The 27,295-nt window shown below is 39.6% G+C and overlaps 2 protein-coding genes and 1 long non-coding RNA gene across 8 annotated transcripts in view; 2 read left to right on the forward strand and 1 right to left on the reverse strand.

The window, feature by feature from the left end:
• ZNF566 (zinc finger protein 566) overlaps positions 1-5,757 on the forward strand; it is a 63,821-nt gene extending 58,064 nt beyond the window's left edge. For all 3 annotated transcript variants that reach the window (XR_015145816.1, XR_015145814.1, XR_015145815.1), the window contains exons 5-6: positions 4,458-4,738; positions 5,308-5,757. The gene's annotated coding sequence lies outside the window, so the exon portion shown is untranslated. The remainder of the gene's footprint in view (positions 1-4,457; positions 4,739-5,307) is intronic.
• A 675-nt stretch (positions 5,758-6,432) lies between these two features.
• LOC147353721 (uncharacterized) lies at positions 6,433-8,630 on the reverse strand. Its single transcript, XR_015145890.1, has 2 exons — positions 8,541-8,630; positions 6,433-7,391 (listed from the first exon to the last, which is right to left on the reverse strand). It is a non-coding gene; the product is annotated as an uncharacterized LOC147353721 (long non-coding RNA).
• Positions 8,505-26,266, forward strand: LOC147353722 (uncharacterized). 4 transcript variants are annotated; one of them, XM_086352064.1, is made up of 6 exons: positions 8,667-8,841; positions 13,727-13,812; positions 15,802-15,928; positions 16,179-16,308; positions 17,048-17,140; positions 19,550-23,503. In XM_086352064.1, the coding sequence occupies exon 6, from the start codon at positions 19,630-19,632 to the stop codon at positions 20,905-20,907; it is 1,278 nt and encodes a 425-aa protein (XP_086208190.1). In that variant the 5' UTR covers positions 8,667-8,841; positions 13,727-13,812; positions 15,802-15,928; positions 16,179-16,308; positions 17,048-17,140; positions 19,550-19,629; the 3' UTR covers positions 20,908-23,503. The 4 variants fall into 4 exon arrangements, with proteins under 4 accessions (XP_086208189.1, XP_086208188.1, XP_086208190.1 ...); XM_086352063.1 differs by lacking the exon at positions 16,179-16,308 and having other exon boundaries at positions 8,505-8,841; positions 19,550-26,266; XM_086352065.1 differs by lacking the exon at positions 13,727-13,812 and having other exon boundaries at positions 8,688-8,841.
• The last annotated feature ends 1,029 nt before the right edge of the window (positions 26,267-27,295 follow it).

Below are 27,295 nucleotides of genomic sequence, written 5' to 3' on the forward strand. Positions count from 1 at the left end.
ACTCCTAATTCAGGCTGCCACTTTCAAATAAAGCATTACCAACAAAAATGTTGTATTACTCAGTCTGTCCAGAAATCAGGAGGAGAAAGTTATAGTCAATTCTCACCCACAAAAAATTTTTCCATAGCCATATTTGTTTTATTTCTATAATGTTAATGGAAACATACCATTTACAGTAAATACGTTCTACATTTTATTAACTGGAATAGATAAGGAATTCATTCAGATGACATTGAGTTGCTCATGGAAAATCTTAGAATGCTGAAGAACAGAGATACAGAGCCAGAAACAAAATGCTCCAAATGATAACACAGAACTTGTGTAGTGAGGTCGCCACTGGTGCTGCTGTATACAGAATCCTCAGCGTACCCTACTGACACCATGGATGCTGGGCTCTGGGTGTTCCTGCTACTGCCACCTGGGTACTGCAGGTTACCCATCACCCAGACAGAATTTTCACAGCCCTTGTTCCTCTTTACCAAGAGCTTGCTGTTTTGAGGGGGATGTATTTAAATGTCGAATCCTAGGTTTCTTCCCTGTGCATTGGCTGCTGTGGAGGCTGAGACACATTTTCAGTTTGTGAGAAAGCCCCTACTTGTTAAAGATGGATGTTTCCCATCAGAGCAAGTGTGCACATGAACCGGGCAGCCAAACAAGTGGCCAGTGTTTACAAGTTGGCATCCTGTTAATCATGCATAATTCTTCCCACAGCTGAAAATGAAAACTTCACTTAATATAGCTATTTCCCATTCAACCGAAAATGTGCTGGGTAAAGTCTCCACCTCCTATATATCTGTCAGGATCTCTTTGTAGACATTCTGTAAATTTTGTGGAAGTTGTAACAACTTACATAGAGGAAAAAGTAAAAAAGAAGTGTAATCATAATATATTGTTGTTGTTCGGTCGCTAAGTCTTGTCGAACTCTTTTGCGGCGACTCCTTGCACTGTAGCCCATGTAGCTCCTCTGTTCATGGGATTTCCCAGGGAAAAATACCGGAGTAGGTAACCATTTCCTTCTCCAGGGGATCTCCCTGACCCATGGATCTAACCCAAGTCTCCTGCACTGGCAGGTGGATTCTTTACTGCCGAGCATCCACAATTATGTGCTCTGCTTAGTTGCTCAGTCATGTCCAACTCTTTGTGACCCCATGGACTGTAGCCCACAGGCTCCTCTGTCTGTGGGGCTTCTCCAGGCAAGAATACTGGAGTGGGTTGCCATGCCCTCCTCCAAGGGCTCTTCCCAACCCAGGGATCAAGCCCAGGTTTCCCGTGTTGCAGGCAGATTCTTTACCAGCTGAGCTACCAGGGAAGCTCTCCCCACAGTTATAATAGATAGCTATATATAAATTAGATAGATGATCCAGTCTTCTCTGTAAATGATAGTTGTGACACATTCCCTTTTTAAAAATGTATTTATTTAATTATTTATTCGGCTGTGCCAGGTCTTAGGATCTTCGATCTTTGTTGCAGCATGCAGGATCTTTTGTTGTGGCAGGTGAACTCTTAGTTGTGGCATGTAGGATCTAGTTCCCTGACCAAGGATGGAACCCAGTCCCCCTGCACTGGGACTGAGGAGTCTTAGCCACTGGACCACCAGGGAAATTCCACACACAAACCTTTCATAAAGGATCTGAATCCTTATTGATTATTATAGTCTTCTATTAACTTTTACTACTGGAAACAATGGAAGTAGGAGTTGACCCAGGGGAATCTTTGGGTTCTATCCATGTTCCATTTGGAAATTTCAAATCTGTCTTTCCCTTCAGACCCAGGATCAACCAGCCTGGCAAACACCAACCAACACCCTTCTTCCTTTCCCACCCCTGCCTTTGGTCTGTTTTCCAGGGTCATGAGGAGCTCTAAATAGCCAAGTTATAGTCTTACTTTGGGCTTCCTTGGCGCTCTGTGGTTAAGAATCTGCTTGCCAGTGCAGGAGACATGGGTCTGAACACCGGGTCAAAAAGATCCCCTGGAGAAGGAAATGGCAACCCACTCCAGTATTCTTGCCTGGGAAATCCCATGGACAGAGGACCCTGGCAGGCTACAGTCCATGGGGTTGCAAAAGAGTCAGACACAACTTAGTGATTAAACAATAGCAACAAGTCCCACTTTGCATTGTATTGGAATCACTGTTGTGTCCACCGGTGAAAGTATTTCCTCATGTATTCTCTACATTATCCTTAGACAATGTTTTGATATTAGGTTTGACTTTCAGAATATGCTGAGATTTGATTATAATTTATGGTCTGGATATTAGAGCAGGGGAGCATGCAAAAAAATAACACTCTTGCAAGATAACTACATCAGACAAACAGGTACCTCTAATAATGCATCTTGTCTTAAAGTTTAGGTTGTCTGTTAGTAGTATAGTTACATGAACTTTCCTGTTTATTGTTTGCATAAATTTTTTCTGCCCTTAAGTTATAGATGTGTTTATAAACACAATATAGTTGCATTTTTTAAATTCAATGTCACTTTGTCTTTTTTTTAAATGTATTTATTTTTAGTGGAAGGAGAACTGCTTTACAGAATTTTGTTTTCTGTCAAACATCAAAGTGATCTTTGTCTTTTAAATAGAGTATTAGATCCAGTTTATTCAGTATAATTACTGATATATTTATCTTTATATCTGCCATCTTAACTTTGTTCTTTTCTGTTTATCTTGCTGATTCTATATTCTTTTTTTCTCTGTTTTCTTCATGATTTTAAAAATTATCAGTTTTTTATCTCTATTATTAGAAATTCTATGTACTATTTCTGTACTTTAAGGGCTACTTAAGAAAATAACATGAATACTTCAACCTGTCAAAGTCTAAAACCATTCATACCTGTATTCATTCATGTGACAACAGACCATACATAGAGTACTTTAGATACATTTATCTACCCATATTCCAATGTAGATTATTGCTGTCTTGCATTTTATTATCTTTTTTTAACCTTCTAGACATAACAGTTTTTTATAGTCAACGTTCATCTACATTTGCCCCTGTAATTCCTAAATTGCTTTTCATTCATTCTTGTTTCTCAGCACTACCATCTGGGATCATTTCCCCTATATCTCATTATTATTTTATTTCAGCCATCATTCCACTCTCCTAACTTTCATTGCTGCTGTGAAAAGTCATCTGTTAGTCTATTGGCTAATATGAATGTAATTTATCTGTTTGCTTTTTTTAAAAAAGATTTTCTCATTGTCTTTGATTTTACACAGTTTTTCCATAATAGATCTAGGTTAGACAATTTGAGTTGGTGGATTAAAGACTGTCATCATCTTTGGAAATTGTTCATTCATTGTTTCTTCTAATTTTGAAATTTAATTGCAACTCCAGTTCTATCTGTTCTTGTTGTTCAGTCCCTCAGTCATGTCCAACTCTTTGGGACCCCATGGACTACAGCACTCCAGGCTCCCTATCCTTCTATCTCCCAGAGTTTGCTCAAGTTCATGTCCATTGACTCTGTGATGTTATCTAACCATCTCATCCTCTGTCGCCCGCTTCTCCTTTTGCCCTCAGTCTTTCCCAGAATCAGAGTCCTTCCCAATGAGTCAGTTGCTGTTCACATCAGGTAGCCAAAGTATTGGAGCTTCAGCATCAGTCCTTCCAGTGAATATTCAAGGTTGATTTCCTTTAGGATTGACTGGTTTGATCTTGCAGTCCAAGGGACTCTCAAGAGTCTTCTCCAACACCACAGTTCAAAAGCATCAGTTCTTTGATGCTCAGCCTTCCTTATGGTCCAGCTCTCACAACTGTACATGACTACTGGAAAAACCACAGCTTTGACTATAAGGACCTTTGGCAGCAAAGTAATGTCTCTGCTTTTTAATACACTGTTTGGGTTTGTCATAGCTTTCCTTCTAAGGAGCAAGTGTCTTTTAATTTCATGGCCACAGTCACTGTCTGCAGTGATTCTGGAGCTCAAGAAAATAAAATCTGTCACAGCTTCCACTTTTTCCCATTCTATTTGTATGAAGTGATAGGACCGGATGCCATGATCTTAGTTTTTTGAATATTGAGTCTTAAGCTAGCTTTTCCCACTTTCTTCCTTTACGGCTCTCTAGTTCCTCTTCACTTTCTGCCATTAGAGTGGTATCATCTGCATATCTGAGGTTGTTGATATTTCTCCTGGGCCATACTTTGGCCACCTGATGTGAAGAGCTGACTCATTGGAAAAGACCCTGATTTGGGAAAGATTGAGGGCAGGAGAAGGGAACGGCCAAGAATGAGATGGTTAGATGGAATCACCAATTCAATAGACATGAATTTGAGCAAACTCTGGGAGATACTGGAGAACAGGGAAGCCTGGTGTTCTGCAGTTCATGGAGTCACAAAAAGTTGGACATCACTTAGCGACTAAACAACATACGATATATACATATACACATATATGTTTACACACACACACACACATAATGGCTTTCTGACTCTTATGATTCCATTCTTGTGTTTTTTCCTCAGGGAGGCACTTTCTCCTGGAAAAAAATTTGGGGCTGTCTACTTTGAGAGCTCTCACAGACAGGACTTCATGAGCCCCTTTGGAGCTTCCTTCATAGACCACTTGCACTTCACTCCCGTTGGTGTGGGCAAAGCTGCATCCTGTTTCAGTTTTTGTTGTCAGCTTGGCCACCGTGCTTTCCAGTGAATATCTGCTTTGGTGTTCTCTTGTTTTCATATTGCTTCAGATGTCCGGTTATTTCTCTTGGCTTCCTTCTTCACAGATGCACAGATTCACCATACAGGTATTGCAATGATTTTTTTCCCACTTGCTTTTTAAAAAATATTTATTTATTTATTTATTTTTGGTAGTTTTAGCCTTGAGGAATCTTCATTGCAACTTGTAGGCTGTTTCCCCATGGCATGTGAGATCTAGTTCCATGACCAGAGATTGGACCCTGCATTGGAAGTTAAATTGTCAACCACTGTACCACCAAGGAAGTCCCTCCCCACCTGCTCTTTTCGGGGGTTCATGAGGGCACCATCTGTATTAGTTTGCTAGGGCTGTCATAACAAATTACCACAGACTGGGTGGCTTAAGCAACAGAAATTTATTTTCTCACAGTTCTGGTTGCTAATAAGCCAAGATCAAGATGTCAGCAAGTGTTTCCTGCCTCTCTCCTTGGTTTGCAGATGGCCACCTTCTCACTGTGTCCTCACATGGCCTTTTTTGTGCCAGCACCTCCCTAGTGTTTCTCAGAGCACTTTGTACTCAGAATCCATCTGCTCATGGCAACAATGATGATGGAGAATAAGTGTGATATTGTGATATATAATAAATATATGTTTGGTCTTCTTCCTGTTTCTGGTACAGATCTCTAAAACCGTTGGAATATCCTGTAATGAGGGTGATCAAGACATCTCTTGCTGTGTTAATGAGGTAACTTATGGACTACACCTAAGGCTGGAGGCTGGTTTCCAGAGCCAACCATGTGATTAGAGGGTTGGAACTTTCAGTCCCACAACCCTGACCTCCAGGGAGGGGAGGAGGGCTGGAAGTTGGATCAATCACCAGTGGTCAATGATTTAATCAACCATGCCCATGTAATGAGACTTCCATAAAAACCCAAAAGGATGGGGTTCAGAGAGCTTCCGATTGTGTGAAAATGTAGAGACTCAGGGATAGTAGTGGGCAAGAACATGTGGGAGTTCAGCGAGGGCATGTAAACTCTGCCCTTTCCCTATGCCTTGCCCTGTTCATCTCTTCCACCTGGCTGTTCGAGTTATATCATTTTATAATAAACCAGTAATCCAGTAAGTAAAATGTTCCTATGAGTTTTGTTAGCCGCTCTAGTAAGTGAACCAAACCCAGGGAGTGGGTTGCTGGAACCTCCAATCTATAGCTAGTTGGTCCAAGGCACAGGTGATAACCTGGACTTGCAACTGGCATCTGAAGTTGGGGGTTTCCCTGGTGGCTCAATGGTTAAGAATCCACCTGCCAATGCAGGAGATTTGGATATGATCTCTGGGTCAGGAAGATCCCCTGGAGAAGGAAATGGGAACCCACTCCAGTATTCTTGCCTAGAAATCTCATGGACAGAGGAGCCTGGTGGACCACAGTCCATGGGGTCACAAAAGAGTCACAGACACAAAGTTGGGGGTGGGGAGGTATAGGACTGAGTCCTTAACCTCTGAAATCTGACACTATCTCCAGGTACACAGAATCAGAATTCAGTCAAATTGCAGACACCCACCTGGTGTCTGAAAACCGCTTGGTGGTGTGGGGAACTCAACCCACACATACACCCGGACACTGGAATTGGGAGCAGAACTCCTTAGTAAGCAAATATAAGGTTGGACTGGGCAATCTATATGTAAGGAGTGATCAGTGTCTCCCTCCCTAGACACCTACAGACCTGGGAAGCTCATCTTCTGTTGGGGATTTTTTCCCCGGGACTTGGAAGTGACGAACCTGAAAGAATGACACTCAGACAGTCTCTTGCAAGGAATGACAAGTTTATTTCTGTAGTCAAGCTTTTTTATAGAAGCAGGAACAAAGAGCTTAAAGTATACGGCCAGCAGAGCGCATGTGGAGTTAACACATAATCAGTAAAAACATTTCAAGGACAGCGTGCTCTAAATGACTCATGGGCTTATCCCATAACCTGCTCTCTCAAGTAACATCCCTATTTATTATTAACTCTTGGCACCGAGCATAACCAAAGGCAGGAGATGTTTTTCTGTCCGCAGTGCAAAGCCGAGTACTTTTCGCCCTTCGCCATTTTCCCAAGGACTTTCTCCTTTTACAGCTATTTTGCACTACGCTTCCCAACAATCTTCCAGTGTCATATCTTTTTGCCTTTTCATACTGTTCATGGAGTTCTCAAAGCAAGAATACCGAAGTGGTTTGCCATCCCCTTCTTCAGTGGACCACATTTTGTCAGAACTCTCCACCATGACCCATCCATCTTGGGTGGTCCTGCATGGTATGGCTTGGCTTATAGTTTCATTGAGTTACACAAGGCTGTGATCCATGTGATCATTTTGGTTAGTTTTCTGTGATTGTGATTTTCTTTCTGGAGGCCATGGGATTGTAGTTCTTACTTTTTCTGTCTGCCCTCTGATGGATAAGGATAACAAGGAAGCCTGGCGTGCTGTAGTCCATGGGGTCGCAGAGTCAGACACGACTTAGCTACTGAACAACAACTCCCTGGATAAGGACCCAGAAACCACACAGGCTTTAAGCCCTCACCCCAGTAGAAATGCATTTGAGAATGCATACAAGCTGCCAGCATGTCTTTTGTAATTACTCATCCACCCACCTATTGCCCTGCTTTGGAAAACCTATTCCCTGGGTACCTTTTTTCCACCAATGCAAGTGACACGGTGAGTGTCAAGGCTCTTTAAAGAAGAGAGGCTCTGCTAGCTGGTCACCATCAGGCAAGGCAAACATTAAGCCTAAGGAAAAAAATCAGAGACTGATTTCAAAGAAAACTCAGTATTGCCTGATAAACTGTGTTAAAATATTACCCCACCAATGGCTAGCCTTCATGTCATGAAGATGTGTTCATTTTAACAATGTCACTATCTTCCCTAACTGCAGGTGATAGGTGACATGAGAGAAGGCAATAAAATGAACTTAAAGACACCATGCTATACAAAATCCTCATCAAAACTAAATATTGTAAATGTGTTTGAAGCAGAGTTCACAGTCTTGTAAAACAAACTTATTAGCTGGCATCCTCCTATAAAATGGAGCTTTCCTTTTTCACTCCTTTTTCTCTTGCTTATGGATTTTTATATATTTGCTGGGTTATAATTAATTACAGAATTTATTGATGGCACAGGAAAAGAATTATTTCAAGTTACTTTTAAACACTCTGTGTAAGTGGGATATACTGTAAAATAGGTAATGCTTATTTGCATTTTTCTCCCTAATAAACCTGATTAAATATAAAATAATTTCCCAGAAAAATCCTTCAGTGAAGCTGATGCTCCTTGAAGATGCGACATTTATTTCAGAGCTGAGAAGAATGAGGCTGTTGGTCACATCCAATCATGCAGACAGCCACCTCCTCACAATCCTGCAAGAACATACCAGAAGCACACACACTGACCACATAATCAGGCATGTCGTTTCTCAGACACACATTGAATGACTCACATCCACGGTCTGTAAAGAAGGCCCAAGAGAAACAAATCTATCAAAACCGAGTCACATTACAGACACGTGCACAGAAATGCAACCTCAGGCACTCTCACAGTAAGTCCCACTATCACAGGTCCCCACATTCTTAGTCCCACACCACTCGACACAATTCCAGTCCTAAAATCTTCTTTAAGCCGCATTCCAATCCCCGCAGTCGCTCCATCTCAAACACAAGTCACATTCAATGAAAAAATCGCATCCAGAACTACTCCAAAGATAGATACACAAGCGCGGTCCTCGGTCACAGACCTCCTTGGTTTGCCCCACGGAGATTTCTATTTATGCACGCACATCATCCCCCTTTATTGTGCCAGTCGTTCGTCCCGGCCCAGCTCCAAGCCCTGCCGCGACTTCCTCAGGACAAAGAGCTGAGAACCCCACCCTCGCTGGGTACCAACCGGCTCTCCGGCTCCATCGACATGACACTTCTCACTCAAATCAGCTCACTTACTGAGGCCCCGCCCTCTGGGGCTCCACCGCGCCTGCGCACTCAGTGCGTGCTGCCGGAGCTCCCAACAACCTCTGCGCGCGGCCCGTTAGGCCCCGGGGCTGGGTACTGACCGGAGCTGTCTCGCCCTCTCTTCCACTAGCATCACCGTGAGAGGGGTTCGGCGTCCCAGGTGACCAGTTCTGGCTCAGAACGTTTGTTCCGGCCATCGGTAGGAAAGCCTTTGCGGCCCGGGAATGAGGATAGGGAAGGTAAGCGCTGCAGCACCTCGAAGTGTCTGAAACCCTGCACCTCAAGCCGCGAGTGTGCGTGAGAACCGCGGTGGTATAACGGTGTGCTGATGTTTGTGGGCGTGACTGAACCGGGGTGTGTCATCGGGACTGTGCAGTTGTGAGGCCGGAACTAGTAGATTTGCGTTTGTGTGACTTAATCGGGTTCAGAGCCTCTTGTGTGACCGGAGGTTGAGGTGGACTGTGTGACTCCGACCCCAGAGTCACAGCTGAAATTTTCTATCAGCCTTAGAGTAATGGCCCCCCGTCAGATATTTGAGATCCAGAGAAAAGACTCCCAGCGAAAAGGCTTGAACCATCTTGGGATAAGAATGTTAGAACTGAACGTGCCCCCAGGTTGGCTCCTGGGAGTATCCCCGCCGCACTACATCATCGGGCGGGCGCGCGCGGACACACACGCACACACCCACATACCCCGCCACACTGCATCCTCGGGCGGGCGCGCCCGGACGGACACTCACTCACTGACCCACCCACCTACGCTTTCGCAGACAGGTCCAAACCTTCCAACTGTAGGTTTCAGAACTGCAGAATTCCTCTCTAAAGTTCGATTCCAGTCCAGCACACCCGTTACCCTGGCTTTTCTCTAATCCTCGGAAGGGTTAGTATTTTTACACTTGGCTCAGACGGTAAAGCGTCTGTCTGCAATGCAGGAGACCCGGGTTCGATCCCTGGGTTGGGAAGAGCCCCTGGAGAAGGAAATGGCAACCCACTCCAGTATTTTTGCCTGGAAAATCCCATGGACCGCGGAGCCTGGTAGGCTACTGTCCATGGGGTCGCAAAGAGTCGGACACGACTGAGCGACTTCACTTCACTCCGGGCATGGTGGGTGGTGGGTGGTGGGGACATATGTGGTCATGGCTTGCCCTATTCATCCTGGATGAGCTGGGCTCTGAAAAAGGCCTGTCTTAAGATTCCCTTCTTCCCCCATCTTGTCAAACTAAGAGAAGGGCTGTGTTGACGAGGAGAAACGAATTGCTGTTGCCCACCTAGAAGTCAAGGTCGAGGCTAGTGGGTGTTTCCTTTTGTTCTGTGAGATGCATTTTTATTTTTTAGGACCTGGGAACATTTGCTTCCTTCTCCTCAGTATGATCTGTACCTTAACTTGATATCCCGTCCCTAGTGCCTGTAGGTGCTCCCCTAGTTACTCAGACTGTAAAGGGTCTGCCTACAATGCAGGAGATCCAGGTTCATTCCCTGGGCCGGGAAGATCCCCTGGAGAAGTGAAAGGCAACCCACTCCAGTATTCTTGCCTGGACAGTCACATGGACAGAGGAGCCTGGCAGGGCTACAGTCCACGGGGTCGCAAAGATCGGACACAGCTGAGTGACTAACACTTTCAGTGCCTGTGTGCATATATCCATGTGGCAGATACTTCCCCTTGTGAGAATTTACACGTTTTAGGATTGTGGAGAAATCCATGTTTTCTAATACTGTTACTTAAGAAAAATAACATTCTTAAACCTAGTTCTAAACTTAACTGATACTCTAAGAAAAAGCAGTTGTGAAAAATCTCAAAAAAATTTACTAGTAAAGAAAAAAAGGGTATTCTGGTATTATTAAAGATAATTTATCAAAAAATTTAAATTGCAATGAAAAGTATTAAAGATGATTTTATTTAACAAATAGAATGGACATGTCATGTTTTTCATTTTATTCATTGTTTATAATAAGCCATTTTAAGTTCTTTATTATATTAACAGTTAACAACAACCCTATAAGATAGATACTGTTATTATTCTCCAGTTTGTCTGTGAGGAAGCAGAGGCACTGAAAATTAAGTAACATGTCCAAAGCCTCCTTCCTGGTTGATAACTGTCAGAGATTAGATTCGCATCCTGGATCCAGCCAATAAAACCTATGAGAGTCAGTCACCTCCCAACATTGTACATGTTCTGTTTAGTCTGCTTAATGTACTTGGCAGTTTATCATAGATAACTTTCTTCATTAATTAATATGAACCAGTATCATTATTATTAATAATTGTATAGTATGCTATCATATAATGGAACATAATGTATTTAGCTTGTTGACTATAGTTTGGTATTCTTTTTATTATAAATTATTCTTTGAAGAACTTCCTTGCATATATCTCTCTGTGTGTTTCTGAGCTGCCTATTCTATTCCATCAACCTATATGTCTAGTTTTGGGGGGGGTGCCAATATCATATTGTTTTGATTACTATTGCTTTATAATATAGTTTATTTACTTATTTATTTTTTTAATTTTATTTTATTTTTAAACTTTACAATATTGTATTAGTTTTGCCAAATATCGAAATGAATCTGCCACAGGTATACATGTGTTCCCCATCCTGAACCCTCCTCCCTCCTCCCTCCCCATACCGTCCCTCTGGGTCGTCCCAGTGCACCAGCCCCAAGCATCCAGTATTGTGCATCAAACCTGGACTGGCAACTCGTTTCATACATGATATTATACATGTTTCAATGCCATTCTCCCAAATCTCCCCACCCTCTCCCTCTCCAACAGAGTCCATAAGACTGTTCTATACATCAGTGTCTCTTTTGCTGTCTCGTACACAGGGTTATTGTTACCATCTTTCTAAATTCCATATATATGTGTTAGTATACTGTATTGATGTTTTTTTTTCTGGCTTACTTCACTCTGTATAATAGGCTCCAGTTTCATCCACCTCATTAGAACTGATTCAAATGTATTCTTTTTAATGGCTGAGTAATATTCCATTGTGTATATGTACCACAGCTTTCTTATCCATTCATCTGCTGATGGACATCTAGGTTGCTTCCATGTCCTGGCTATTATAAACAGTGCTGCGATGAACATTGGGGTACACGTGTCTCTTTCCCTTCTGGTTTCCTCGGTGTGTATGCCCAGCAGTGGGATTGCTGGATCATAAGGCAGTTCTATTTCCAGTTTTTTAAGGAATCTCCACACTGTTCTCCATAGTGGCTGTACTAGTTTGCATTCCCACCAGCAGTGTAAGAGGGTTCCCTTTTCTCCACACCCTCTCCAGCATTTATTGCTTGTAGACTTTTGGATCGCAGCCATTCTGACTGGCATGAAATGGTACCTCATAGTGGTTTTGATTTGCATTTCTCTGATAATGTTGAGCATCTTTTCATGTGTTTGTTAGCCATCTGTATGTCTTCTTTGGAGAAATGTCTATTTAGTTCTTTGGCCCATTTTTTGATTGGGTCATTTGTAATATAGTTTAAAATCAGGAAGCAGGATACCTCCAGCTTTGTTTTTTCTCAAGATTGCTTTGGCTGTTTTGGGGCTTTTGTTGTTCCATGTAGATTTTAGGGTTGTTTGTTCTTATTCCACAGAATAGTCCAGTGGAATTTTGATAAGAGGTTGCATTTAATCTATAGATTATTCTGGGTAGTATGGACATTTTAACAATTTTCTTATAATCTGTGAGCATAGAATATCTTTTTATTTGTGTTATCTTCAGTTTCTTTTACCAGTGTCTTAGAGTTTTTAGTGTATAGGTCTCTAACCTCCATGGTTAAATATATTCCTAGTTATTTTATCTTTTCATAAAATTATAAATGTGATTATTTCTTAGTTTGTCTTTCTTATAGTTCATTATTAGTAGAAATACAGAATGGATTTTTTTTTTAATTTATTTATTTTTGACTGTGCTGGGTCTTCACTGCTGTGTTCAGGCTTTCCCTAGTTGTGGCAAGTGGGGGCTACTCTCTAGTTGTCGTACATGGGCTTACCGCAGTGATTTCTTTTGTTGTGGAACATGGGCATGTGGGCTTTGGTAGTTGTGGCACACAGGCTTAGTTGCCCCATGGCAAGTGCAATCTTCCCGGACCAGGGATTGAACCACCCCTGCATTGGCAGGTGGATTCTTAACCACTGGACCACCAAGGAAGTCTCACAACTGACTTTTATATGTTAATTTTGTAGCCTGCAGCTTTACTGAATTCTTTTATTAGTTCTAGCAGTTTTTGGTAGCGTCTTTAGGATTTTCTATATATAATATTTTGTTGACAAATAGAGGTAGTTTTATTCTTCCTTTCCAATTTGGATGCCTTTACTTCATTTCCTTGTGAAAATTCTTGATACATAGATATGCTATTATGTAACTGCTGAGAAAATGAATCCACACCTTTTCACCCTAGGTTGTAAGAAAGAGAATGACAAATGAAGTCACACAGGAAGCAATGTAGATGATTCTGATTGAAAATAGTGATGAGAGGGGTGCTACACTCCCTTGAGAGAAACCTGTCACTAATAAAAGGGGAGCAGCCCCCCAGCACCCCTTCTAAAAAAAAAAAAAGAAAATAGTGATGAGCCCAGTGGATTCTGGAAGTTATTGTTCTGATAGCAGGCAGGCAGGGCTGCCAGTGCAGTAGTTTGTCAATTGGAAAAGACCCTGATGCTGGGAAAGATTGAAGGCGGGAGGAAAAGGGGACGACAGAGGATGAGATGGTTGGATGGCATCACTGACATGATGGACGTGAGTTTTAGTGGGCTCTGGAAGTTGGTGATGGACAGGGAAACCTGGTGTGCTGCAGTCCGTGGGGTTACAAAGTTTTGGATATGACTAAGCGACTGAACTGAACCAAATGGCTGCTAGAGATGATCCTATGAATTTCTCTCTTTGTATCTATTTAAGCAGATTTGTGAAACTTTGGAAGAGATTCTGGTTTAGATGATGTGGTCCCTTGAAATGTACAAGTTGGGATTAGATTTGTCCATACTCCCTCAAATCTCCCTCTGTGTGTGTGTGTGTGTGTGTGTGTGTGATGGGGAGGTCCAGAGAAGAAAAAGAATGTATTAAATTGAGTCATTTTGAGAGTTCTGAGGCCTATCTTATCTCATGGCCTCCTTTTTCTCCCCTCCCCTTAGCTCTGGCCTCTGTGAACTCTGCTTCTCCAGGGAAGTAAACCCCAAAGAGGACTGACCAGTTCTTGAATTTCTAAACCATGGCCCATGTAAGTTGCGGTTTCTTTCACCTTGTGGAAATTAAGGTCCTATGAACTTTTATGTATCCTGAAACTTCGTACTTATCAGAGCCCCATCTAAGGACCCATTTCCTCAAAATCCAATGAGAGATGAGGCCAAATAAATAGGACAGTGCCCTTCTTGTGAGTCCTCTTTTTTTCCAGTTATTGTTCACGTATTCATAGAACAAATCATTCAGCATCCCTCTTTTTTTAAAGTATTATTTCTTTGGCTGTGCTGGGTCTTAGTTGTAGCACATGAGACCTTTAGTTGCAGCATGTGGGATCTAATTCTCTGAGCAGGGATCAAACCCAGGCCCCCTGCATGGAGCATGGAATCTAAGCTGCTGGACCACTAGGGAAGTCCCTCAGCATCTCTTATATGTGCTCAGTCTTCTGCTAAAAACTGCAATGAAGCAGAAATGAAGTCCCTTTAAGGAGATGTTTGGCCATCTCTTTTGAGTAGTTGAGAGAGCGTGGGCTGATTTGATTGCTCATAGGAAAACTAAATTTTTCCAAACTTGAGTTTTGTAATTAGGAAAGATTTGCTGTTGGTTGACCTTAGCACCTAGGGTTTCCCTGATGGCTCAGTGGTAAAGAATCTGCCTGCCATTCAGTCCCTGGGTCAGGAAGATCCCCTGAAGGAGGAAATGGCAACCCCCTCCAGTATTCTTATTTGGGAAAATCCCATGGACAGAGGAGTCTGGTGGGCTACAGTCCAAAGGATTGCAGAGTCAGACACAAATGAGTGACTGAGCATGCACATATGACCTCAGCTTCAGTATATGCTGAGATCTCCTCTTGTTTTGTGTAGCTTTTAGGACTAGGTAGGGTTATGGTTGGGTCTAGTATGCAGAGACATTAAGTATCTTCTCTGGAAATCCCTAAGAGCTGTACATCATTTGTATTAGAACAGGATGAGCTAGTCTAGAATGACATCTTTGTATTTCTGGATTATTGGTATCCAGAATCTACATTATCCTCTAACTTAGGAACATGGAATGCATACAATGAGGGATGGAAAATGACAGAAAAGAAGATCATGCAGGCACATGCAGGCCTCAATTCCCCCTCAGAATTGAGGAGGACCTTAAAAATTTTGCATAGACAAAAATATTGGAGTATATAATAATTAGGTCTCACATATCCATTGCATACACCCAATTTTAAGTTCATTAAAGAATTTGTCATAACTGGGTAAATGCATATGATCTGATTCAATGATGACCTTGGAGGAAATTCTTTAATTGTATTCAGATCCTTTTCTAACTGGAATTACCAGGAAAACTTAAAAAAAAAATCTGTTCTCGGGGCTTCCCTGGTGGTCCATTGGTTAAGAATCTGTCTTGCGACGCAGGGGACACTGGTTTGATCCCTGGTCTTGGAAGAACCCACATGCCGTAGGGCAGCAAAGCCAGTGCACCACAGCTACTGAGGCCGTGTGCTGTAAAGCCTGTTCTCTGCAACAAGGGAAGCCACCACAAAGAGATGCCCTTGCACTACAACTAGAAAAAGCCCATGTACCATGCTGAAGACCCAGTGTAGCCAAAAATAAATACATAATTTTTTTAAAAAAAGGATAAAACCATCTTTTTTTTTAAAGCAACAATCTGTTCTTTAAGAGGAAAGGGTATAAGAACACATTTCTCGAGAATTTGTGAGGGAGACATAGAACAGGCAGAAGGCTTATATAGAGTATTTCATTTAATTAGAAAATTTTTTTCCTTTCCCATATGTGTTTGGGTAGTTAAGATATGCCAGAGTATATAAAAGGCTTTATCTGTAGAAACACAGTTGGTCAGGGACCCATAGGCATTCTGCTGCAGGCACTCTCATTTCCTAACTCAGTGTTACAGGTTTCTAGCCCAAACCTGTTTGCTTGATTGGTTTCCAGCAGTATCTCTTTCATTTTTTTCCCTCTTTCCATCTTAAAACAAATTTTATTTAATTTCAGTTGTATTATATGGTTCGTCATTTCAGGAATCAGTGGTGTTCAGTGATGTGTCCATCGACTTCTCTCTGGAAGAGTGGGAATTCCTGAATTTGGAACAGAGGGATTTGTATAGAGATGTAATGTTGGAGAACTACAGCAATTTGGTCTCATTGGGTAAGCTTATCTGCCTTTAGAAATTTAGTCTCTGTTCTCTGTACTATCAGCTTTCTTCTTTGGAAATTTTAGAAGTACTTTTTAAGAAACTACGTATCTGCTCCCTTTTCTCAAGGGAATGGTTTGAGCTTTTTGTTTGGAAATGAGCACGCTCATTAAGCATATTCATCTTCCCCATCCTTCTGTGAATTTCTATAGTTGTTTAGTCACTAAGTCTCTGTCCGACTCTTTGTGACCCCATGGACTGCAGCCCACCAGGCTCCTCTATCCATGGGATTTCCCAGGCAAGAATACTGGAGTGGGTTGCCATTTCCTTCTGCAGGGAATCTTCCTGCCCCAGAGACTGAACCCATGTCTCCTGCACATCTCCTGCTTGACAGGTAATTCTTTACCACTGAGCCACGTGGGAAGCCCCAAATAGCTAGAACTAGTATCTTAGCTTTTCTCTGGCTATCAGAAGAAGATATAATTTTTTAAACAGTAAGTTGTATCAACTGGATTTATTTATAGTTCAGACTTTTTTCTTTTTGTTAATAAACATATTCGCTTCTACCTACTTGTATGACTGAAAGTTAAAAATCCAAGAACATTGTGTTTAATGTTGTATGGATATCCCAAGGAAAAAAAAGAGTAAATGCCTCAGGAAACTTCTTTTTTCTCTTATTAAGATAACAGTGATAAATAATAACTAATAAAATAGATATACCACTTAGTATATATTCTAGGCAATGTGAACATTCATGTAAGATAGGTACTATAATTATCCCTATTTTATAGGTGAGGAAAATAAAGCATAGAAATAACTTGTCCAAGGTCACACTATGGGGATATGGCAGAGGCAAGATTGAACCAGGACAGTCTCTCAACCACTATTGCTTTCAAGAAAAGGAGTACTTGTGTGAATATAAATTAAAATAAGACCTTTTTCTTTCCTCTATAAGCTCCATTTCTTATGTAATTTTAACATATTTTTTAATCATCTGATTTTTCTTTGTTCTAAAGGCTTTATCAATTACAATTTGACGTATAGTGTATTAAAAATTTAACCAAGACTGAATGAAAGTAATTTTGAATTTATTATTATTCCATGTCACCTTATATTTCTTTCCTTCTGTCCAGGATGTTTCATTTCTAAACCAGATGTGATTTCCTTATTAGAACAAGGAAAAGAGCCCTGGAAAGTAGTGAGGAAGGGAAGAAGACAATGTCCAGGTGAGTAAGCGCCAGAAGATCTATGTTGATATATATGTATGAACAACCCAAGGTTTAGGATATTGACCCCCAGCATAGGCAAAAATCTACATATAACTTTTGACTACCCCCATGGAGAAGGCAATGGCACCCCACTCCAGTACTCTTGCCTGGAAAATCCCACGGGCAGAGAAGCCTGGTAGGCTGCAGTCCATAGGGTCGCTAAGAGTTGGGCACAACTGAGCGACTTCACTTTCACTTTTCACTTTCATGTACTGGAGAAGGAAATGGCAACCCACTCTAATGTTCTTGCCTGGAGAATCCCAGGGATGGGGGAGCCTGGTGGGCTGCCGTCTATGGGGTCGCACAGAGTTGGACATGGCTGAAGTGACTTAGCAGCAGCAGCAGCACACTGAACTACCAATAGCTTACTGTTGATCAAAAGCCTTACCAATAAGAGTTGATTAACACATATTTTATATGTTATATATATTATATACTATATTCTTATAAGATTAGCTTGAGAAAAGAAAATATTAAGAAAATAATAAAGGAAAATACATTTACAGTGCTGTACTATATTTATTGATACCAAAGGTTTATGTTGTTTGTTTATAAGATAAATTGTCTGTCAGAACCTACATCAATATTGTCTTATATGATATAAAACACAGTAGGTATTAATGTATTACTAACACTGGACATCTAAAATGAAAAGATAATGTGAAAAAATTAATATTTATTTACAGATATAATAACTCATGCATCAATAATGAAGAAGCAGCAATATGATTGCTTTATGGTAGTCTAGTATAATTGATATGAATGCTTAATAGTGGCCTAGCCTATACAGTAATGAATGAATCAGCATAAAACTTATGGCATATAGTATTACCATCATATTCATAAAATGTATTGAAAACATTTTTTACAAAACCACTTACCTGTGATGGTAGGCTGATATACGGTTTCTCTAATTACAAGAGAGAGAAGCACTGTGTACAGTAATGTGATTCTTTGAAAACAAAGTTATAAAACAGTAAGAAAGCTAACACATTAATTTTGTATTAAATATCACTCACCTTATGCCTATGTAAGGATAGCCTATCCACTTCAATACAAGTCTTGTACACAATATTCTACACATACATGTTTGTATATTTATTGAAAAAAGTTCATGTATAAGTGGACCTGTGCAGTTCAAACCCATGTTTTTCAAGGGTCAACTGTGTAATAAGGACATAGCTTTAGATGCTGTCAGTAGAGTCAGCCTTAGAGTGACTTAATCTAAGACCTCAGAGTGAGAAGGGGTCAGCCATGCAAATAGCCCAAACAGAAGATTTTGGGAAATAGAGCAGACTGAAAAATACACTGAAAGTAAGTGGGAATATGTTCTAAGATCTGAAAAGTTGCCTGTGTGTACATGTGTGCTCAGTTGCTTAAGTCATGTCCAGCTCTTTGCAAGCCCATGGACTGTAGCTTGTCAGGCTCCTCTGTCCATGGGATTCTCCAGGCAAGAATACTGAAGTGGGTTGTGGCTTCTCCTGGTAGCAGTAAAGAGAACAGTGGTTTGAGGTGATGTATTATAGGTAAGCAGAGGTCTTTTAACAACAAGTTTGATTTTATTCTAAGAATAAAGAGAAATTGTTGAAAAAATTTAAGTATGAATTTTTAATCTTTCTCCATCAGAATGATCCTGAGGGGAATATTAAATATATTACTGTCTAGGACTGTAGAATCTGATCCATGGGGTTTCTAAATGATAATATTTGTAAAAAACTCCCTTGTGATTCTGATTCATGGTCTCAATATGAGAACCACAGATTTAAAATGTTTGCTTAATCACCAATCCTACTTTCCTACATGAACTTTGATTTTACTGGTGTTGCCTTTTGTTTTTTTGTTTTTTTTCCAAATTGTGTAGCAATTTTTAGAATTTCATTGGGTAGTACTTTGGTTGTCTTTTATTTCTACAAGAGAAATTTTACTTCTTTTTTAAAAATATTACCTGCTGCAGTTTATATATTTTTTAAAATTAATTATTTTTTGCTGCGCTAGGTCTTCATTGCTGTGTGGGGGCTTTCTCTAGTTGCAGCGAGTAGGGGGCTGTTCTTCATTGCATTGAGTGGGCTACAATTGTGGTGGCTTCTCTTATTGCAGAGCACAGGCTCTAGGCGCATGGGCTTTAGTAGCTGCAACACACAGGCTCAGTAGTTGCAGCTTGCAGTCCCTAGAGCACAGGCTGAGTAGTTGTGGCACATCAGCTTAGTGGCCCTGTGACTTGCAGGATCTTAGTTCCCAGACCAGTGATTGTACCCATGTCCCCTGCATTGGCAGGTGGATTCTTAACCACTGGACTACCAGGGAAGTCCAGATTTACTTCTTTTAGAAAAAGAAAAACCATGTGTTTGCTCTCTTGTTTTCTTTCAGATTTAGAGACCAACTATGAGATCAAGAAGTTATCTTCAGAAAATGACATTTATGAAATAAACTTATCCCAGTGGAAAATTATGCAAAGAATTAAAAACCATGGCCTTAAGAGCTTCATTTTAAAAAATGATTGGGAGTCCAAAAGAAGATTTGAAGGACAAGAGGAATATTTCAACCAAGTGAAAATCACATCTCAAAAAATGTCCCCTTACCAAAAACGCTCATCTCTTTCCTCACGTCAGAGAATTCATTATGTTGAGAAACCCTATGAATGTAAGGAATGTGGGAAGGCCTTTAGAGTCCGCCAACAACTTACATTTCATCACCGAATTCATACTGGTGAGAAACCTTATGAATGTAAGGAATGTGGGATGGCATTTAGACAGACGGCACATCTTACTCGACATCAGAGACTTCATTCTGGTGAAAAACTCTATGAATGTAAGGAATGTGGGGAATCTTTCATGTGTGGCCCAGAACTTAGAGTACATCAGAAAATTCATATTGGTGAGAAACCCTATGTATGTAAAGAATGTGGGAAGGCCTTCAGAGTTCGTGGACAACTTACTCTCCATCAGAGGATTCATACTGGTGAGAAACCGTATGTATGTACAGAATGTGGGAAAGCCTTTAGGCAGTATGCACATCTTACTCGACATCAGAAGCTTAATATTGCTGACAAACTCTATGAATGTAAAGAATGTGGGAAGGCCTTTTTGTGTGGGTCTGGCCTTAGAGTACATCACAAACTTCATACTGGGGAGAAACCCTATGAATGTAAAGAATGTGGGAAGGCCTTTAGAGTACGACAACAACTGACACTCCATCAGAGAATTCATACTGGTGAGAAGCCCTATGAATGTAAGGAATGTGGAAAGACTTTTAGTCGTGGTTATCATCTTATTCTTCATCACAGAATTCATACTGGTGAGAAACCTTATGAATGTAAGGAATGCTGGAAGGCCTTTAGTCGTTACTCACAACTTATTTCACACCAGAGTATTCATATTGGTGTTAAACCCTATGACTGTAAGGAATGCGGGAAGGCCTTTAGACTACTCTCACAACTTACACAACATCAGAGTATTCATATTGGTGAGAAACCCTATAAATGTAAGGAATGTGGGAAGGCCTTTAGATTGCGCCAAAAACTTACTCTACATCAGAGCATTCATACTGGTGAAAAACCTTTTGAATGTAAGGAATGTAGGAAAGCCTTTAGACTTAATTCATCTCTTATTCAACATCTGAGAATTCATTCTGGTGAGAAACCCTATGAATGTAAGGAATGTAAGAAGGCCTTTAGACAACATTCACACCTTACCCATCATCTGAAAATTCATAATGTAAAAATATGAGAATGCTTTGTCAGTCCTGTGTTGTAGAACAGTCTGTGAATGTAGTAATTAGTCCCTTTTGCTTCATTCATGCACCTGACTTGGCATAAGGGGGTTTATATCATTAACAGAATGTGTTAATTTAATGTATTCCACCATCACTCAGATCTGAGAATCTTTCCATTCATTCTACAAACTCATTAATATAACAAATGTGGGGAAGACATTTATCGTCATCTCTAGCCCATCACTTTCCTACTTGTGTTATACTGAACAAGATGCTTAACTGCTCCATACTATAATTTGTTCATTTGTAAAATTATAATACTGTGGCAGAGTAAAAATTGCTGCAAATTATTTGACACTCCATCTGTCAAGAAGTAAAATCCACATGCTTTCCCTATGAATCTGGGTCAACTGACTGCTTTGAGCAGTAGAATAGTAGAAGTACTGCTGTGCTAGTTTCTGGACCCAGATTTTACTGGTAGATTTTACCTCATCTCTTGGAATACTCTCTCAAGTTGAGACCTTAAACTGTTACGTTAAAAAGTCTGGATACTCTGCTGAAGACACCACATGAAGAGGCCCTGAGACTACATAAAGAAGGAGAGGCACTCTGCTGTGCCGTCTTCCAGATATGCCCACGAAAACGCCAGATATTTGAGTAAACAGTTTGGATGCTCCAGACCAGCCATCAGCTGAGTTCCTACTGGTGACCTCAGTTGATGCCATGTAGAACAAAAACAATTGACCAGCTGAGCCCCTACCCAAATTCTTGACCCACACAATCATGAGATACAATGGTTGTTATTTTAATCTACTAAATTTTGTTTTATTATGTTACTGTCTTGAAAATCCATATGAAAGACTATGAGCACAATGAATATAGAAATGCCTTCTATCAACACTCATCAGTTATTGAATGTCAGATAACTTATTCATTTTTTAAATATTTTTTATTTATTTGGCTAACCTAGTTCTTAGTTGCAGTATGTGAGCTCTTGTTGTGGCATGTGGGATCTAGTTCCCTAACCAGGGATCAAACCCAGGCCAATTGCATTGTGAGTGTAGAGTCTTAGCCACTCGACCACCAGGCAAGTCCCAACTTATTCTTGCTAAAATACTTGAAAGTAAGTTCTTTTTCAATTTGTTCATAAAAAAGAAGATATTCTAGGGACTCACCTGGTGGTCCAGCGGTTAAGACTCTGCACTTTCACTGTAGGGGAAACAAGTTCCATCTGTAGTCAGGGAACTACATGCTATGTGGCATGGCTGAAAAAAACCAAACAAGCAAAAAAGAGAAGATATTCTACAATCGTATGTTCTCTGTCTCAGTATAAATTTGATTTAAAATTGACGAAGGTTGGATGGACCTAGAGATTATCATACTAAGTGAAGTAAGTCAGACAAAGAAAAACAAATATTGTATCATTTATATGTGGAAACTAAAAATAGTACAAATAAACTTACTTACAAAACAGAAACAGACAGACATAGAAAACAAGCATGGTTATTAAAAGGGAAATGGAGGGATAAATCAGAAGTATGGGATTAACAGATACACACTACCATATATAATAGGTGAACAACAAGGATTTACTGTATAGCAGTGGGAACTGCATTCAATATCTTATAATAACCTATAATGGAAAGTAATTTTTAAAAAGTATATATTCACTATATATGTGAATATAATACACTGTATATATATACTCATGTGTGTATATATATATATATATACATATATATAAAACTGAATCACTGTGCTGTACACCTAAAACTAACACAGTATTATAAATCAACTATACTTCAATTAAATAAAGTATTAAAGGATAAGATAAAAAGAAACTTTGGAAATTAAAAATCACCTCTAAATCCGGTATCACTTTTAAAAAATCCATTGAGGCCTTTTTAAAAAATGCTCAAATTAATATTATCTTCAGCCAGTGGGGATTCCCTCAGCTTGGATCCTGTGTCCTTTTGTTGTGATTGCTATAGCCTTTGCTAGCTTCTTTTTTTTTTTTTCTGATCAAATGCATTGATCAGTTACAGAACACATTAGGGCATTTATTAATAAACAAGGAAAATGGAGCACTTATCTTGCCTTTCCTTTATGAACTATATATTTCCTTTATGGACTAGATAAGACAACCAGAAGTTGGTGAAGGAAAGTTCTTTATTATTAGAAAATTCTAGCTAATAAAGGTCAAAGGAATGATAGATCCAAGCAATCACACTTTTTACTTATGGATCTTGTTGATATCAGTGGGTATGAAAACCATTTGGTGAAAGATTATAGGAAGATTTTAATGGATGGGGCAGAATGACAACCCAGTAATCAATAGTAACATCTCTAAATCAGCATAACTAATTGCTTCTTGATGCAATGCAATGGATGCAATACTACCTGTGGCATATTCTTGTCCAAAATATTGATTCAGAAGTGTAATTTGGTCTCTAAACCTACCAGTTTTCAGGAAACTTGAGAAATAAATGAACAAATTAATGACACAAAACTAACAGCCAAATCCACAATGTGGGAAATTCAACAAAATAAAAGGCCTACTTTCTTAACCAATATATGATAAGACAATAAAAACAATTTTACAAATTAAAAGAGAGTTAAGAGATATGTTAATTGAATACAGTGTATGCAATGTATTGAGTTGCTTGTATTAAAATGTAGCCAGGATTTGCTTTAATCTGGTATGGTAAGATATGAAGACATGGAAATGATTATCATGAAGGAAGAAGCTTATTGGCAGAGGTTTCTACTAACAGGAAGCACCGCATGCATATAGGACCACATGGAAGAAGCAGCTAGTCCTGTTAGGAGGCAGAAGGCAGGAAAGGGCAGCGCATGACTCAGAAACTTTACTTGAGTTTTCCCAGGAAGGAATGGGTGATGTGATGCCAGGTAGGTACACTGAGCAAGTTTAGGACTAGATAGATTGAATAATTTTGTGGACTCAGAGCTACAGCCGGTGGTCCTTAGTTGTCCAGTACTTGGCTCTGGTGATTCAGAACAGGAAGAATATTGGCTTGGTGTCTGAGAGTTTGCTAAAGGAGATGTTTGGTAAAGGGGTTTCAACTTTGGATTCGTTGGTTTGTATATCAAAGCATGCTCACAGGGGAGCCATTTGTCAAGGAATTTGCTATCTCTAGAAGGGATAGTTGCTCCAAGATCAAGTCTCTAAATGCCAACATTGAGAATACAGAAAATAAGAAAATAAATTCAATACAATCCTGATTCTGACAAGCAAATTAAAAAAAAAATTATTGTGAAAAGGTAAACCTAGGATGGGTATTAAATGATTTTTATTCATTTGTTGGGTTTCCCAGGTGGCTCAGTAGTAAATAATCCTCCTGCAATGTAGGAGACACGGGTTCAATCCTTGGGTCAGGAAGATCCACTGGAGAAGGAAATGGCCACCCATTCCAAAATTCTTGTGGAAAATCCCATGCACAGAGGAGCCTAGCAGGCTGCAGTCCATGGGGTTGCAAAAGAGTCAGATATGACTTAGTAACTAAACAACAACAAGAATTCATTTGTTAGACATGATGATGGCATGGGTTTGGGTGTGTGTACAAATCCTTATGCATTAGAGATCCATACTGAAGTATTCAAAAGTAAAATTATGTCGTGTATGATTTGCTTTTAATACTGAAGAAAAGTGAAAAGTGGAAAGGATAGATGAAATAAGATCAGCAAAGTGTTGCTAATTGTTGAAGCTTGAATAATGGGAACATAGGGTTCATTGTCCTATTCTTACTACCTTTGCATATTTTTAAAAATTTCCATAATAAAGTGTTTGTTTAAGTAGAAAATCTGAAATTTTAAACTATTCATGATAAATGATAATTTGATACCTCCAGGTAAAAATTTGTGGGAAGTCACTAAAACACTACTTGGTAGAAAAATAGTAACCTTGATGCATTTAGAAAACCTGCCTTGAGAATTAGTTCAGCACTCTGTTACCATACCTACTGTGCCTGTCGAGCAGGAAGTTGATAAATGTACTGAAAAAAAAGCATTTAGCTGAATCCAGAAAAAAAATTTTTTTTTGGCCACCCTGCATGGGTTGTGCAATCTTAGTTCCCCCACCAGGGATTAGGATTCCCCTAACCCTAGAAGTCCTAAAACTGGACTGTTGGGGAATTCCCAGAAAACAATTTTTTTTAAATTAAGGTAAATAGCAGGAAGTAATTCATACAATAAAGGTAAAAATACAATTTTTTAAAAGTATAAATAGAATAAGAAACTAGTAGATTTTATCCAAGAATATTCTCCTTGAAAAGACCATTAATATAGAATCAACAGTTATTATTGAGGGGAAAAAGATGATTCAGTTACAGCTCTATGTATGGGAATTGTGAATAGCTACATATATCAAAGAGATTTAAAAGTTTTTAAGTTCATGAATGTACTATAATATACATATATTTCATTATGTATAAAAATAAGGAGAATGAACTATTTAGAGAAACCTAAATGATCAAAGTTGACTCAAGATCCTATAGAAAACCTGAACAACCTACTTTATATTTTATTTATTTTATATTTTAAACAATTTATAATTTATAGATTTTGTAACATAGGTTTTATAATGTAAGAGATCTGTAGGCGAGGGAAAATAAATATAGTTATGCTCTTGTTTTTTTAAAAACTAGGGTCAACAGTTTTGCAGGCAAGAAAGTTTTAAAAACAGATAATCTCTAACAAAATTTTTCAGAATCATTCTACAAGGCAAATATCCCAATAATAAAATTAGATGAGGATAACTCCTAAAAAGCAAAATCTAGACCAGTATCATTTGAGATACATGGATACATTCCAAAAAGAGGTAAGTAAATTGAACTCAGTAGTCTAATAAAACAATTATAAACCATAAAATGGCTTACCAGGAATACCTGGGGCCTGACCTTTTGTGATTTAGTTAGGCATCCAGATTTTAGATTTTCTAACTTGAGCAATGTGACAGTGTTGGGGGAAATGACATGATCCAGCCCCAGTTATCTTTTAGATTGCTTCTCTTCTTTTTGTTGTGTTAGCCTCATTAAGGAATGAAAAACAGGCATTCAATACTTAAAAATTAATACCTTCAACAGGAGAAAATGAGTAGTGCCATAATAAAGAGATTTATTTTACTTTCAGTCAAACTAATGCCACTCTTATATTGACTTGTACCTCTAAGTACATTTTGCTTAAAGTGGGCAGACTGGCTAGATGTCACTGAATAATCATTCATCGTTTAGAATAGCAAATCTCTCCTACTCATGATTTCAAAATGCTTTTAATTTGTAGACAGTGCACAGTGTTTACACAAAAATGTAACACAAGTGTTTTAGGTGCTATAATAAAATTAGGTTTTTCTAACAAGTCAGTGTGTTTCTCTCTGGTAACATTTTCTTGTTAACAGAAGTGTTTTGGGCACAGTGTATTAACTCAAAATTTCTTAAAGTATGTTCCACAAAACACTGCTACTTAATGGTTCTTACAGAAAATGATTTTGTGGTCTAATAAGCATGTAGTTCAGTCGCTCAGTCATATCCGACTCTGCAACCCCATGGACTGCAGCATGCCAGGTCTCCCTGTCCTTCACCATCTCCGGGAGCTTGCTCAAACTCATGTCCCTTGAGTCGGTGATGCCATCCAGCCATCTCGTCCTCTGTCGTCCTCTTCTCCTGCCTTTAATCTTTGCCAGCATCCAGGTCTTTTCCAATGAGTCAGCTCTTCGCATCAGGTGGCCAAAGCATGAGAGTGCTGTATTTTGTATTTCTTGAGGGGGAAAAAAATCACATTAAGTGCCTATCAAAAGACTATGAAGTGTTTTATTTTATCTAATGCAATGTATTTCATACTTCAGTATAGAACTCCCATTCCCAATACCTATTGTAGATGTAATTCCACTTTGGCAGATGTTGCCCTCACCAAAAAAGAGAGGCTTCAGGGATGGAAATGTCAGCATTATGGCAGGTGTATGGTTATCTGGTGAGGAAAGCAACTCACAGCATGCTGTCCAAACAGCTGCTTGCTTTATTTTGGATTTAACATGGTGCTTTTCAGTAGAATTGGAAACTCCTAGCCCTATTCTAAATACACAATATGTATTTAGGCCTTTTATTGGTCAATATTTAGGTTATATATAATTTATCACTGAAAAATATCTTATTGGATATATGTTTCTTGCTATTCATAAGCAAGGTTTTCTCTGAGATTGGTAAGTCACAGGTTATGTTCACTCTCATCCTCACTAGATATTACCATAGAAGAGAACGCTGGGGAACTTACCTGACAGTCCAGGGGTTAAGACTTCACCTTCCAATGCAGGAAGTGTGAGTTTGATCCCTAGTAGCCAGGATCTTACATGCTTGCAGCCAAAAAACCAAAACATAAAAAAGAGCAGTA

This window comes from Bos grunniens, chromosome 18 (genome assembly GCF_055505025.1).
Source record: "Bos grunniens cultivar Pamir isolate PY7600 chromosome 18, Bosgru_T2T1.0, whole genome shotgun sequence".
NCBI classification, from domain to species: Eukaryota; Metazoa; Chordata; class Mammalia; order Artiodactyla; family Bovidae; genus Bos; species Bos grunniens.